The sequence below is a fragment of the Tinamus guttatus genome, unplaced genomic scaffold (assembly GCF_059628265.1).
Source record: "Tinamus guttatus ecotype Peru unplaced genomic scaffold, ASM5962826v1 Tinamus_guttatus_pri_ptg000215l, whole genome shotgun sequence".
NCBI lineage: Eukaryota > Metazoa > Chordata > Aves > Tinamiformes > Tinamidae > Tinamus > Tinamus guttatus.
Window position 1 is genome coordinate 1758336 of NW_028288749.1, and position 13218 is coordinate 1771553.

The 13218-nt window shown below is 51.3% G+C and overlaps 2 protein-coding genes across 2 annotated transcripts; one reads left to right on the top strand and one right to left on the bottom strand.

Annotated features, from left to right (window-relative positions):
• Positions 1-258: 258 nt before the first annotated feature.
• On the top strand, positions 259-3121 carry MGST3 (microsomal glutathione S-transferase 3). The gene is made up of 5 exons (XM_010225994.2): positions 259-392; positions 1136-1209; positions 1483-1540; positions 2291-2363; positions 3009-3121. The coding sequence occupies exons 1-5, from the start codon at positions 276-278 to the stop codon at positions 3116-3118; spliced, it is 432 nt and encodes a 143-aa protein (XP_010224296.2). The 5' UTR covers positions 259-275; the 3' UTR covers positions 3119-3121.
• A 1011-nt stretch (positions 3122-4132) lies between these two features.
• ALDH9A1 (aldehyde dehydrogenase 9 family member A1) lies at positions 4133-11719 on the bottom strand. The gene is made up of 11 exons (XM_010225990.2): positions 11577-11719; positions 10767-10912; positions 9479-9608; positions 9023-9157; positions 8359-8555; positions 7802-7942; positions 7167-7355; positions 5976-6063; positions 5446-5587; positions 4800-4912; positions 4133-4377 (listed from the first exon to the last, which is right to left on the bottom strand). The coding sequence occupies exons 1-11, from the start codon at positions 11686-11688 to the stop codon at positions 4283-4285; spliced, it is 1488 nt and encodes a 495-aa protein (XP_010224292.2). The 5' UTR covers positions 11689-11719; the 3' UTR covers positions 4133-4282.
• Between the last annotated feature and the right edge of the window lie 1499 nt (positions 11720-13218).

Consider the following 13218-nt stretch of genomic DNA (forward strand, 5'->3'; position numbering starts at 1 on the left):
GTGAACAATTGGTTTTTGTCCACCCTCTCCGGCTTTCGTACCTCTCACTGAACACCTCCCAGTGTGCCTGTTTTCCACAGTGAAAGTGACACCTCCCTGCCTTACAATTTCTCCCTTCTGTCAGGTAGTGCCCAGGCGAGGACGACAGAGGTCCATTCTCAGTGACTGCCACACATGCACGCTCCCACACGTGCATGCTGCCACGCATTAACTGGGTGCCTTGTCTTCAGTCCCCCCCTAAAGAGCAACGTTCTCTCTTTTCTCACAGTGCCAAGATGGTTGTTCTCTCCAAGGAGTATGGCTACGTCATCCTGACAGGGGCTGCCAGCTTCTTTGTGGTGGGGCATCTCGCCATGAACGTGGGGAAGGCCCGCACGAAGTACAAGGTGGAGGTGAGTGGGGCAGCGCCGTCTCGCGCCTCAGCCCCTCGTATGGGCCAACACAGCATCCGCTGCCCCATCCTCGGTGGTCCACGCAGGGCAAGGGCCGGTGCTGTTGGTGGGGCAGAGGCCTAGCTGGCTCCATGCCGGTCCTTTCCTCCCCAGCACTGCTTGCACGCAGCCTTGCAGCGGCAATTTGCACTGGTAGGGTTTATGTGCCAGAGAAGGGGGCTATTAGCTTAGCTCCTGCCTCTCCCTCCGGTTTGCAGCCCAGTTCCCAGCCCCCAGATGCCTTGGAGAGCTGTCGCCTGTCACTGCGTCAGGCCCCTGCTTGCTGCTGGCACTCCGTGCTGCTCTCCCATGCTTTCCCCGGCTCTGCAGATAGGCTGGGCAACACCTTGTTTATTTTTGCATGACCTTCCAACACTTCCTGCCCCTCCACATGGGTGTAGAAGGGGTGGAGCTGCTACTGTGCCTCTCCCAAGTGGAGCACAGGCAGCACAGTGCAGCCCAGGATTCATCCGGGATTCAGCTGCTTAGTGCCAAGTGAAGGCCACTGAAAGTACAAGGTTTTGAGGCTGGAGACAGCAATGAGGGCCACGGCCCTGCCCTGTAACATCTGTACTGCCAAGGGAGAGCGTTTCTGCCCTTTCTAGTGGTGCTGCCCTCGGTCCGGGGCTCCAGGGCTGGGTCTCACTGCCAGAGGATCTACTGCACTCACTCATGCTTTGCATTTGCTTTTTGTGTTTTGACAGTATCCAACCATGTATAGCACAGACCCTGAGCATGGGCATATATTCAACTGCATCCAGCGTGCGCACCAAAACACGTAAGTACCACCCTAAGGACACAGGTCTCGAAATACACAGGGCTGTGAAGCTGAGCCCACAACTAGGCTACTAAATGCTGCTACTAAATGCTCGGTTTCTGGCTTCACACCTGAAGCTGTGTAATCCGTGCAGCAAAGCAGTGCTGCTTGTCCATCTCCAGCCCCAGCATGGGCTCCTGAGAGTCAGGTCCAGCAGGGACCTTGTCCTTCTTCCCACTTCTGCAGAGATCTCCCTATAAGCAGCATTGACACAAACCCTCCTCTCCTCTTCAGGTTGGAAATTTACCCATCCTTCCTGTTCTTCTTAGCCACCAGTGGAATCTACCACCCGGTAAGTGATGCTGGTGGGGGAGGTGCCCCTGCCTGAACTTTGTCTTTGTCCAACAACTTGTCTGTGGGGGACAAAACTATTACAGCCCCTAGTACCCTTTGGGGGAGAATCCCTCCGACCCTGCCAGGGTCCTCCAAGTCTTGCAGGGTCTGCTGGCAGACAACGGGGATACTCAGTATCTAGATATGTAGAGGATGAGAATTTTCTTTTTTATAGAACACTTCTGAGCAATTTTTCAGCAAGCTTTTTTGGCAAGAATAGATTGGCAACTGAATCATCTTCCCATCACTTCCACCACCAAAGGAGACACAGTGGGGGGACAGAAAAAAAATAGATCATTTTTAAATGAAAGGTGTAAAAAAGTCTTGAGCAGGTATCTGTGCAGCTTCTCCTTCACTGATACCAGACAAATCCGCTCCTCCCTGAGTATTCCTTCTCAGAGAGGGAAAGAGCAGCATAGACAAACCTAGTGCTGTCTGCAAACTGCAGGCATGTTGCAGCAAGCTCTAAATTGACAGATGAGGAAATCTCTTAACACCAGCAACAGGAAAACTTGCTTGCAGCAGTGTGGTGCAAGGCAACAGCTGCCTGCAAAATCCAGGCATCACAGACCTGACTCGTTGTCGTAGCTGGGTAAGGACCCACGCTGTAGTTGGTGGCGTCCTCTTGAAGCAGGGCTGCTATCCAGATAGCTGAGCAGGTACAAAATGCAGACCCCTGAAACCTTTTATTTTTCTCCTTTTTATCTAGCGGCTTGCGACAGGGTTTGGCATTGCCTGGATCCTTGGGAGAATCCTCTATGCCTATGGCTACTACACCGGAGGTGAGTCCTTAACCCGTAGCACACAAAGTGCCTGGCAACTGAACCTCCCATGGTGGCCTCAGGGCTCTGTCCTCCTGCTCCTATCAAGGAAGAAGCATAAAGCTTCCAATGAGGCTGTGGGGGAAATGCTGCAAGTCTGCAGCCTGCCAACTCTGCATTATTCTTGTCCTGCTGACAGAAAGCACATGAATCCTATAAATAACAGCACAGCCTGAGGGCAGCTACATGCCACAAGCAGGTAGCTGCTTGTTGTGCCCCAAGATTAAGATGTAGTTTTTGCCCCTTCTTTAATTTTCAGGCTGGGCTCGTCTCTTAGTGATGGCATTTCATACTACTGAACATATATTCTCTTGCCAAAGGGAAAGGGCTCAGCAGAATTCAACTATTTCCCTTCTTCTCTTACTCCTTGAAGTAAACCTAGCTGGGTGGTGGTGCCTGACTTCATAGCTCGCTGCACTCTGAAGTGTCCCATTCCCAGATGTTTCCTGGCCTTTGTTTCTTATAAGTGAGGACAAGGTCAGCCAAAGCCAGACACTTGTACGACGTCCAGCGTACGTTGGGAAGGGTGTCAGCCTCCCCGCCGCGGCGCAGCAGAGCTGCCTTCTGCTGCTGGACTGATAAAACGTGTTTGTCTTTTCTTCCTAGATCCTAAAAAAAGAATGAGAGGGGCTTTTGGTTCAGCTGCACTCGTTGGACTGGTGGGAACAGGGATTCATTCAGCTTTACTGCACCTTGGCTGGATCTGCCAGCACTAACTGAGCACCTCAACAGCTGCCTAGGAGAGTAAAGAGATTTTTGTCTCTTTTCAAACATTTCATTTATAATCTTTTTTTTTCCTGATCATTAAATAAAAGGAATACAATGAATTTAGATTTCATTTCTTCAGTTATAGAAGGCTTTGAGACGTCTTGCAGAAAAGCAAGAACAACTGTTCTGTAGGGCCACGGAAATCTAGCTGTCACCCAGAGTTGTTCCCTCGAGCTTTCAGGACTTTGGTCCTTGCAACCTATTTGCTTACCCGATACAGCAATGGCTCTGATTCTATCAGAATAGATTTCTAGGTCCCTTGATTCACATTGTACTGCAACAAGATGTTTCAAGCAAAATTAACATTTATTTGATTGCTAAAAAAGTTGATAAACATGTAAAGTTGCTTAATCATGGTTATAAAGAACAAAAGGGCCTTTAGAGAGTCAAATAGCTGTTACTTAAGACAGGCATGATCTATCACCTATGTTAGAGCCTGCTACCACTCCTGTTGTGCTGTTTTTAGTATGTGTGGGGAGACAGACTGTATGGCCACAGCTGTCCCAGAGAGCTGTCGTTTTCCCCACAATATCCTGTCACACCTTGGAGGTAAGACACAGGTAAAAGGGGAAAAAAAAAATCTGATCACTGTGGGCTAAGAAGAAAAAAAAAAAAAAAAAGAAAAAGTCCCACACTTGGGACATTTTTCATTAGTAAAGAGACAGGTGTTACATCCATGGGACATCGAAGTGTCCAAAAGTTTACATATGCATTGATAGGATGATACCTGTTAAGTTGACAAAAACAAAGTTGACTAAGGGTGGAGGATAATGCAGTGGGGGTCACAGCACACAGCGAGGGGACAGCTTGGGCTCTGTGTCTGCCCCTGAGAAGCCTATGATAGTTATTCAGTAGCAGCACGTGCTACTGAGGAAACTTCATCACTGCTGCCTAGATTTAGGTTCCCACCCAGAAAGAGGGCAGAGCAGAACCACAGACTGAGCCCCCACGTACATCCCCCCTTGCAGGACCAGCGTGGCAAAAAGCTGCTCCAACCCTGCAACTCCTTTCCCCCGAGGCACTTACAATTTTAGAGCATTTCTTTATTGCTGTGTAAATGATCCGCATCTCCAGCTGACAGGCAAGGGCTGCCTTGAACGGCCTCAGGGCCGCTAGAACACAGACTCCACATCACCCATCTCCACGCAGACAGTCTTCAGCTGCGAGTAGTACTCAATGGCCGCCCGCCCATTCTCCCTGCCAAATCCTGCGAGGACAAGACAGAAATGAGAGCCCAGCACCAAGGCAGTGCCAGGCTCCACTCGTACCCTCTGCGACCAGCACGTGGCCACACCAGCGAGAACACGAGCCATGTGCTCAGTGGCTAGTGCCCACGAATGTCACCCCACAGTGGCATTTCTGATCATCCCTAGAGTAAGAACTGGTTGAGCTCAGATGCAAGCAAGGCCATGTACATGAAAGCTCCTCAACCTGCTTTCTTATACAGAGCTCTAGCTGGAACTCCAGCTTCCTTATCAGCTCCCAGCATGTCATTCATTTCTTTGGAGGACAGCAGGACGCTCTGCTGTGCCCTAAGAGCCCGCTCACACCTCCCATCACAGGAACAGGCACATCCTCATCCCTCGTGCACAGGGCAAGCTGTTTCACATCCCCTGGGCCACAGCTCACCTGATGATTTGTATCCTCCGAAAGGCAGTTCCACAGGGCTGATGTTGTAGTTGTTAATGAAGCACATTCCAGCCTGGAGAGCAGCCACTACCCTGTGAGCCTTCTGGATATCCCTGCCAGAAAAGGGCAGTTCAGCTGGAGCCTCTCCTTCCCTCCTCTCCTCCCAAGCCCCCTTTGAGAAAGGCCACAAGATCCCCAACATGGTCACCAGCAGGTGCCTTTTGGAGTCTCACCTGCCCTACTCTTTCTTTGCCTGCTCAAAGGATGTGGCACCCACTCCCAGGGACACTCAAAATGCCATTTGAGATACAGGGGGCACACCAAGGACACCAGCACAGTAGGCTATGGCAGACAGCGCTCTGCGCATTCCAGAAGCGTGGCAGACTCCAGGAGCCCATCCCCTGGAGATGCAGAAAGGTGGCCAGCAGGCCAAGCATGGACTGGTTAAGAGCCTGAAGGACAGCAGGGCCCACCTAACCCTTCAGGACAAGCTGCAAAGAAAGGGCAGGTATTTATAAAGTCCCTTTCGGGTATTTCTTCTCAGTAGCCTTCCCCCATGTCAGGCACTGCAAGAGGTGTACCAAGCCGCTGCAGTGCTTCCCCTCCCCAGGCTGCTTCCCACACCAGCCCCACTCCCCCGCTGTACCTGGTGAAGACACCACCTGCCAGGCCAAATTTAGTGTTGTTGGCTCTCTCCACAACTTCCTCCTCTGTGTCAAATGGCAGGATGGACATGACAGGTCCAAAGATCTCTTCCTTCACACACGTCATGTCATCCGTGCAGTTCCCTAGAAGCAGAGTGCACAAGCTTGAGGAGGAAGACCTGCTGGCTGGTCCACTGCATTCAGCAGCCCACACAATGTTTTAAGAAGCACTTGGCACTGCACCCTCTGCCCCGGCTTGGCTGGCAGAGAAAGAAATCTCACGACAAATTCCAAGGTAGCAGAGGCACTAGCTGCGTGTCCCATCAGACCCTCCAACAGCAGAGACCTGCTTGTGTGCAGTCTCCCACATGCCTGAGTCATTTCTACTCCATTTATACTAGTCCAGATGGACAGGTACAGAGAGAGGCTGCACTAAACACAGTTTTTTCCTGTACAGAATTGATCTCAGCAGCATGGTGCCACTATCCACCCATACAGAAGAATGCATCACCATAAATAGGAAGGACCATACCTAGCACACAGGGTCGCATGTAGTAGCCATTCTTCAGCTTCGGGTCATCTGGCACGTACAGGTCACCACCACACAGCACCTTTGCCCCCTGGAAAAGGGCCAGGCAGAAGGTGGACACACAAGGCCAGCAGCATCATGTGTGGGGCCAGCTACAGCAGCTCTGGCTGGCCCCACACAGCTGATTCATTGCCCAGCCCGTCCAACTGGGGAACGGAGGAGTTAAATGTTAAATAAGGAGCCTACAGTCAAACTCTACCCGCCAAGGGCTTTTGGAGATGATGACCAAGTTTAGATTCTTACTCGCAATCCTTTCTAAAGGTCCAAACAATGCTGGTTTGGGGCACGAGTCTCACAGGGGCCCATGTAGGTTGGAGGGAAGCAACCAAACCTGGAAGCAGATCCGCAGCTGGCATCACTTCCATATCTTCACCTAGTGTGATCTCCTTCATTAGCAAGTCAGTCAGTCCCTAGCACTCCACTTGGAAAGAAACACTCTTCCCATCAGATACGCTGCTTTGCGGGTGACAGGTTTCACTTCACCTTCCCCACATCTCCCCCTGCAGCACTTTTCTTGTTCCCAAATCCTAGTTTACCCTCTCCTGGCTTTACTCACACCTCTCCTTTTACAGCCCATCTTCCAAAATGGGTGGTCATACAGCTAGTGCTGACATTTAAGGCATTCTTCACAATAAAAATTTGAAAAAAAAAAAAAACAAACGAAAACTGAATAAATCTTTTTGTTATTACCAAGATTGTTCCCAGCAACCTGCAAATGTAGGTGGGTACTGCTGCTTTAGATGCCTTTCATCCTTACTAAGCTCCTTCTGCAACCAACAAAACTGGAAGCTGAGATGACAATGAAATACGTAACATGTCACTATGGCTTATAGAAGCAACCAGGTAAACTGTGTGGATTCACCCATTTTACACACTGCAATACTGGCTATCCCACCACCTGCACAGCTTCACAACAGCACAATCCAAAATGCAATGTCACCTTCAACTCTGATTCAAAGAGGTGTGCTGAGTCACCTTTAATCTAGTGACTCTCAAGATACCTTCTAATTCCCTCAGGGCAAGAAAAAAGCTTTAGTTGGGAAGGTGTGGGACAGGGGCAGCAGCTGCTGGTCTGTAAGTGACACTCAAAACCAGATACTCCTGGGCAGTCACAGGGCAGCGTCACACTCTCACCTGCTCCTTTGCCTGCTTGATGAAGCCCTGCACACGGTCCAGGTGTGGCTGGTTGATGAGGGCTCCCATCCGGGTGTCCTCCAGGAGAGGGTCTCCAACTTTGATTTTCTGCGTGCGCTTCACCACCTCCTTTGTGAAGGCATCCAGTATCTCTCTCTGCACGAACACCCGCGTGCCGTTACAGCACACCTGAGATGAGGAACAGGCTGCTCAGGATAACACACGCAACTCCCAGTCCTTCTCTGCAAGGCTCCTGCTATAGAGAAGCCAAGAGAAACCTCCCCACAGCAGCTAACACAGACAACTTGTCCCTGAGGGCAATGAAGATTAGATTATCCTGCTCAGTCATGGCTGTACTCGGCAGTACCGTGATGGTACTGATGCCACCAAGCGGCAAAAACGTAGGAAGTCATCAGCAGGAGATGACTTGAGCTGACTGCTCAGTGCTCAGGCCTACATAAGACAGCTTGCCAGAAGAATTGCACAAAACCTGCAGCACACGTGGAGAGACCAAAACTGGGACAGACAAAGCCCGTCTGGCATCCCTCACTGCCCAAGATGGATATAACTCAACAAGACCGCTCTGCTGCTCTTTTTTCCCCACACCAGCCCCACCATGGTGAGGACAGACGTACCTCACCCTGCGTGAGGAAGTTGGCCATCAGGGCTCCATTCACCGCGTTCTCCAGGACACTGTCTGAGAAGATGATGAGGGGGGATTTGCCACCCAGCTCCAGGGTGACTGGCTTGATCCCTTTGGCTGCCATCTCCATGATCTGATGGAAACAAGGACAGAAGGGACAAGTGACCCATTGATAGAAGGGGAGACTGGAGGGAGGTAAGAGGCACCCGAGATGAGAGTTTTCACATGCCAGGGACTATCAGGAAAAATAGAAATAACCGTAGTGTGCACAAAGGGCAAATTGGGGTTTCTGGACTTGTTCATCAGTCCAGACTGGGGACAGTCTCAGAGTTTTTATTTTGGCAAATATAATCAGAAGAGTTATAGCAAGAAATTGTATATTCAGCATAAGTCCATTCAAGCAACAACATTTCCCCTCCACCAAATCATGATTTATATTTAAAAAATAAGGGACTCTATTCACGTAATTTCTTGAAGAACAAATTGTAGGTGACAAACTCACAGACACTAATTTTCTTGAGTCCCTCACCCAAGACAAGGTGCCCTTACCTTGACGCCAGTTGGCACGCTGCCCGTGAAAGAGATTTTGGCCACATCTGGGTGGTGACAGAGGAACTGGCCGGTGGCCGCTCCACCCTGCACCACGTTGAAGAGCCCTTTGGGCACACCAGCCTCCGTGAAGATCTCTGCCAGCCTCACCACCGAAATGGGGGTGAAGGGAGAGGGCTTGAAGACCATAGCGTTGCCTAGGGGAACCCAGAGAGAGGCAAAGTGGGGTTAAACACCCAAACTGCTTTAGGGGAAAAGCCATGAATTTGTCACTGCAAATCCCAAGGGACCCCTCAGAGACTTTCCAGTGAACACTCTGCAAGCACTGAAATGGGATGACTGCACCTTCCTGCTGGGAAGAGCTGGGAGATGCTGGGTGTTTGGTCCTGCCTTGCAGACTTCCCCAGAGACCCTTCCTCCTCTGGTACAAAGCCAAGCAACCAACTGTTTTGCTGATGCCTCCTCTGTTCTATTAGCACCTGCTGTGCCCTCATTTCCATTTCCTTTCCCTTCCTGCAACGGGAATAGCCCAAAGGGTCCTCTAAGGCTTCAGTAGATCCTCAGGGCACTCCTAGACACTGCAGCTTTATTCCCCACACCGCTGTGCCCCACAGGATCGCTCGGCCTTAGGGAGAATTTTGCATGGGGAGAAGGTCTCTGTTACCACAAGCCAAGGCTGGGGCAGATTTCCAGCAGGCAATCTGAAAAGGGTAATTCCAGGCTCCAATCCCAACACAAACACCAAGTGGCTCTCTCCTTGTGTATCCAAAGGATCCCCCAGGAAGCTGGATGTGTTCACCTACAAAGAAGAAAACACATAGAAAGCAGAGAAGAACAAAGCCCCTTCTTGTATTACCAAAGCTTCAGGGGACTGATCTCACGCCAGAATTGGAACACACGGTTTTTAACCCACCAAGTTCACTAAAGGCACACAAGAACCCAAAAAACGCAGAAGTGTTAGGCAGAGATCTCTGAAAACCCTTCTGAGATTTTCAAAAAAAAAAAAAAAGGTTTATCTTAAGAGAAACCAACAGCAAAGATCCTCTTGCACCATGGAAGCTACCAAGAGAGGCATGTGGCATTGCAGAGGCTACAGACCAAACTCCAAGAAAGTTCTCACCAGCTAGAGACCCTGCCAGTCCTGCGTAGTACTCCAGGCACTGCCAAGATATGTCAATGTCCACTCTGGCTTCGAAGATGGACTTCCCGTTGTTGATGGTTTCCAAGGTGGCAATTTCATCCCTCTGCTCCTGTGAGGGCAGTAATATGACAAAATATCAGGAAAGCAAGGGGAAATACTCCTCAGGGAGAGCGCTGCTTTCCAAGTAGGCAAGTCCCAAGGCCAGGCTGCTATCAATATCATCCAGTCCTCTCTAAAAGGGGCATTCCCAATTGCTATTTATCAATTTGCCAGTGGTGATCACAGAGGAATGTCAAACAGACAACTGCTGCAGTCCCTCACCAGCGCCCAGTCTTGCTTAACATCCCCGTTTATCTCTTTTAGATAAAGCAAACCTGCATCGAGAAGCAGCCTGGTAAACAGTGAGTAGAGTTCACAGAACTAAACTGGAAGGAACAGCAGAAAGCAAGACAAAAATTAATTACGAGAACTGAATGAACGCTGAACAAAGCAACATAGCTGGGAAGTTCAGCAGATAAAGAAGTTTTATGAGAAAAAAATGTTTCCTCTTTCTGCCACGTACACACACTGGAAATCCATTTTCTTACAAGTCAGTGCCTTGATGGGACAAGACGCTCTGATGTCCAAAAGCACACAAGCTCACAAAGGAATTTGTGCTAAAGCTGACTTATGCCTACTCTCCCTCGTGTGTGTTACCTGGTGTCTAACAAAAATATGACATTCCTGTGATTTCACTGCTGAAACAAAACACTGCTCACATGATAACAGTGCCTGAGAAGTTGGAAGTTTAACACCATGACGGGCACTTTTGGCTCTGAAGTCACATAGAGTGAGACCTAATCTTCAGGCTCACGAAGAGCATTTTCACCCTCATGAGATCTTGGCTGGACAACCTCAGTTTTATTTCTTCTAACGGAATTAAGTGAACTTGGATCTGGAGTACGAGCTGTGTATTCAAACTCAAGTATGTACTGTTTCAGAAAGAGGACTTCAGACAAAGATAAGGGGGGAAAAAAGAGCCCAGTAAGGGCTTTACGCAGCAAAGATGAGAAGCTAAAGGCTAAACCAAGTCTGAAGAGTGGGACAAGCCTGGCTGCCCTGTCCATGACAACCTAGTGTCTGTGCTGGTCAAAGGTGGTTTTTAGCCCTTGTGTTTCTCCTGGCAGCACAGCCGCCGTCAGACACGCGGCGGCCACGTCCATCCACGGGAAAGCTCCGAGACAAAACCAGCTCTCTCCAAAGTGGGGGCCGAGCTCCTGCAACGTACCCGGATAATCCTGGCGGCCTCCAGCAGCACCCTGCTCCGCTCCATGCCCGACAGCTGGCTCCAGACTTTAAAGGCCGCCTTTGCACTCTGCACAGCCAGGTCGACCTCCTTCTCCCCGGAGCAGAGAAGCTTGCTTATCACTCGACCTGAGCACGTTTAACAGGAAAAAAACACGCAAGTCTCAGCAGAAAAGCTCAAAACAGGTTCATCAACCTTTACTCATTCTTGCATTGCAACCTGGAGATTTCAGTGTGATCACACCAGGCTAAAGAAAGATAGCTCTCAATATTCCTTAAAAGATCTATTGAAACCTGATTTATTTGGGTTTTCTTTTTGTTTTGCTTTTTTTAGAAGAGACTGTCATCCAGTTGGTCTGAATTAAAAGATTTGCTGCGCTCCACAGCAATGTGCTAGTCACTTGTTAACCTTAGTATCACAAATTTCCTTGAGTATATTGTATTTCAGCCACGTTTTCAAGACGCTGTTACACAACCCTCAGTAGAGTTAAGCAATCTCTAGACTGACCCTGCAAAAACCCAGACAGCTCCAACACAAAAAGAAAATGCCATTCAACTCGGCTTTTAAAAGTCAAGTGCTGACACAGTGAGGCTGGTTCTGTTCCATTTAAATCAGTGTCCTCGCCAGGCTCACCCTTTTGCTTTGACCAAGAACTACGAGCACGTTCTGCCCCAAAGGCATTGACAGGCTGCAGAGTAAGCACCAGGAGAGCCAGGATGCCTGTGCACACAGCTGCGTGCCCAGCAGCGCCAAGGGGACACGGGCACCCCGGGCCCTTGAAGCAGGGGGTACCTGTGGCCGGCTCATAGACGTCCTCGCTGGGCCCACCATCGAGGGGCTGGACGCGGGCGCCGTCGCGGTAGTTGAGGGGCTGCTGCAGGACGAAGGTGCCCGTGGTGCTCATGGTGAGGCTGGGCAGGAGAGAGCAGAGCCGCGGCTGCAGCTTGGACAGTGTCAGCATCGACCGGGGCAGCGCTGCTGGCAGAGACAGGGGGTCTCAGCACAGGGAGTCCCAGACCCACAGCGGAGCCCCATGGCAAGGGGCTTCATAGCCACGTGGAGAGGGCCACAGGAACCCGGGGGAAATGAGCCCAACACGCAGGGGAGCACACAGCCATGCACAGGGCCACCTCCTACCCCCATGTCAGGGGCACACAACACCCTAAGGGACCCCACAGCCCCGTGAGGGGATACGACAAACCCAGGGAGACCCCGCAGTCCACGGGGGCACGCAACAACCCCAGGGGAGACCCCACAGCCCCACGAGAGGATGCAACACCCCGAGGGAGACCCCAGGAGAGGACACCACACTCCGAGGGAAACCCCATGGGGGCACGCAACAACCCCAGGGAGCCCCACGAGGGAACGCGACACCCCCGGGGAGCCCTCAGAGCCCCGCGGGGACACGCAACAGCCCCCAGGGAGCCCTCAGAGCTCCGCAGGGACACGCGACACCCCCGGGGAGCCCTCAGAGCTCCACGAGGGAACGCGACACCCCCGGGGAGCCCTCAGAGCCCCGCGCCACCCCGGGCCGGCGCCCTCACCGCTCCGCCGCGCTGCGGGCATGCGCACTGCGCCGCGCCCCGCTCCTGCCCCGCGCGCGGCCGGAGGCGGGAAGGAGGGCGGGCCGCGGCCGCCATCTTGGCCCGTGCGCCCTGTGGCAGCCGCTGCCGGCGGCTCGGCCTTGTCCTGGGGGAGCGAGCGGCTTCCCCGCGGCACGAGTGCCGGGCAGAGCCCTAAGGCAGAGGAATGCGTGGAGAGCGCTGTACCCCACGGGCCGCCCATCCCCACATGCCCTCCAGGCTCACCAGGAGCCTCGGGGTTACCACTGCATAAGGATATAAGGTTGAGGAGTGGTCAGCATAGCTTGCCTCCACGGGAAGGAGCAAAGATACCTGCCATTATGTTAAGGCAGTGTAAAACAGGGTGACACAGGCAGACATCCATCTTCCTACTTCTGGGCACAAACCATTAACTCCAGGAAAACTCAGGGGTCTTGGCTCCTCTTGGTGGGGGAAACCATGAGTACCTTTTGCTGGCATAATGACAGCAGCTTTACCTCTGCTTGGCTTCTCAGCCTGGCCTATCCATGATGCAGCTTCTTCTATCCCAGAAACACAGCCGTTTCAAAAGCCTTTTCACCATAGAGAAATTATTTCATAATCATGAGGTTTGTAATTTGTTCCTCTGTACAAGCTTCTGGTAGCTACTACCAGGGAGAGTTTCTGAGATTACACTTGGGTTTGTAAAAGGAGTTAAAATGGACACAAACAGGCCTGAAGCAGCATGCGAGATGACTAAGGGAGCACTGTGTGGAGTCGGAGAACTGCATCAACCAGCCCACAGCAGTCAAACCTCTTCAGAGAGGTGACTGCGCTTATTTACCTTGACATGTACATATATATATAGTTATCCATGAAACTTTCCTTCCTCC

What these genes read in the sequence shown, in the direction of transcription:
- MGST3 (XM_010225994.2), top strand. Translation starts at nt 276, where the DNA reads ATGGTTGTTCTCTCCAAGGAGTATGGCTACGTCATCCTGACAGGGGCT. An exon ending in CAGCGTGCGCACCAAAACAC is followed by an intron (nt 1,210 to 1,482) that starts GTAAGTACCACC and finishes TCTCCTCTTCAG; the next exon opens with GTTGGAAATTTACCCATCCT. An exon ending in CCAGTGGAATCTACCACCCG is followed by an intron (nt 1,541 to 2,290) that starts GTAAGTGATGCT and finishes CTTTTTATCTAG; the next exon opens with CGGCTTGCGACAGGGTTTGG.
- ALDH9A1 (XM_010225990.2), bottom strand. Translation starts at nt 11,688, where the DNA reads ATGAGCACCACGGGCACCTTCGTCCTGCAGCAGCCCCTCAACTACCGC. An exon ending in AGGCCGCCAGGATTATCCGG is followed by an intron (nt 9,609 to 10,766) that starts GTACGTTGCAGG and finishes CTGCCCTCACAG; the next exon opens with GAGCAGAGGGATGAAATTGC. An exon ending in GCGTGCCAACTGGCGTCAAG is followed by an intron (nt 7,943 to 8,358) that starts GTAAGGGCACCT and finishes TGTTTCCATCAG; the next exon opens with ATCATGGAGATGGCAGCCAA.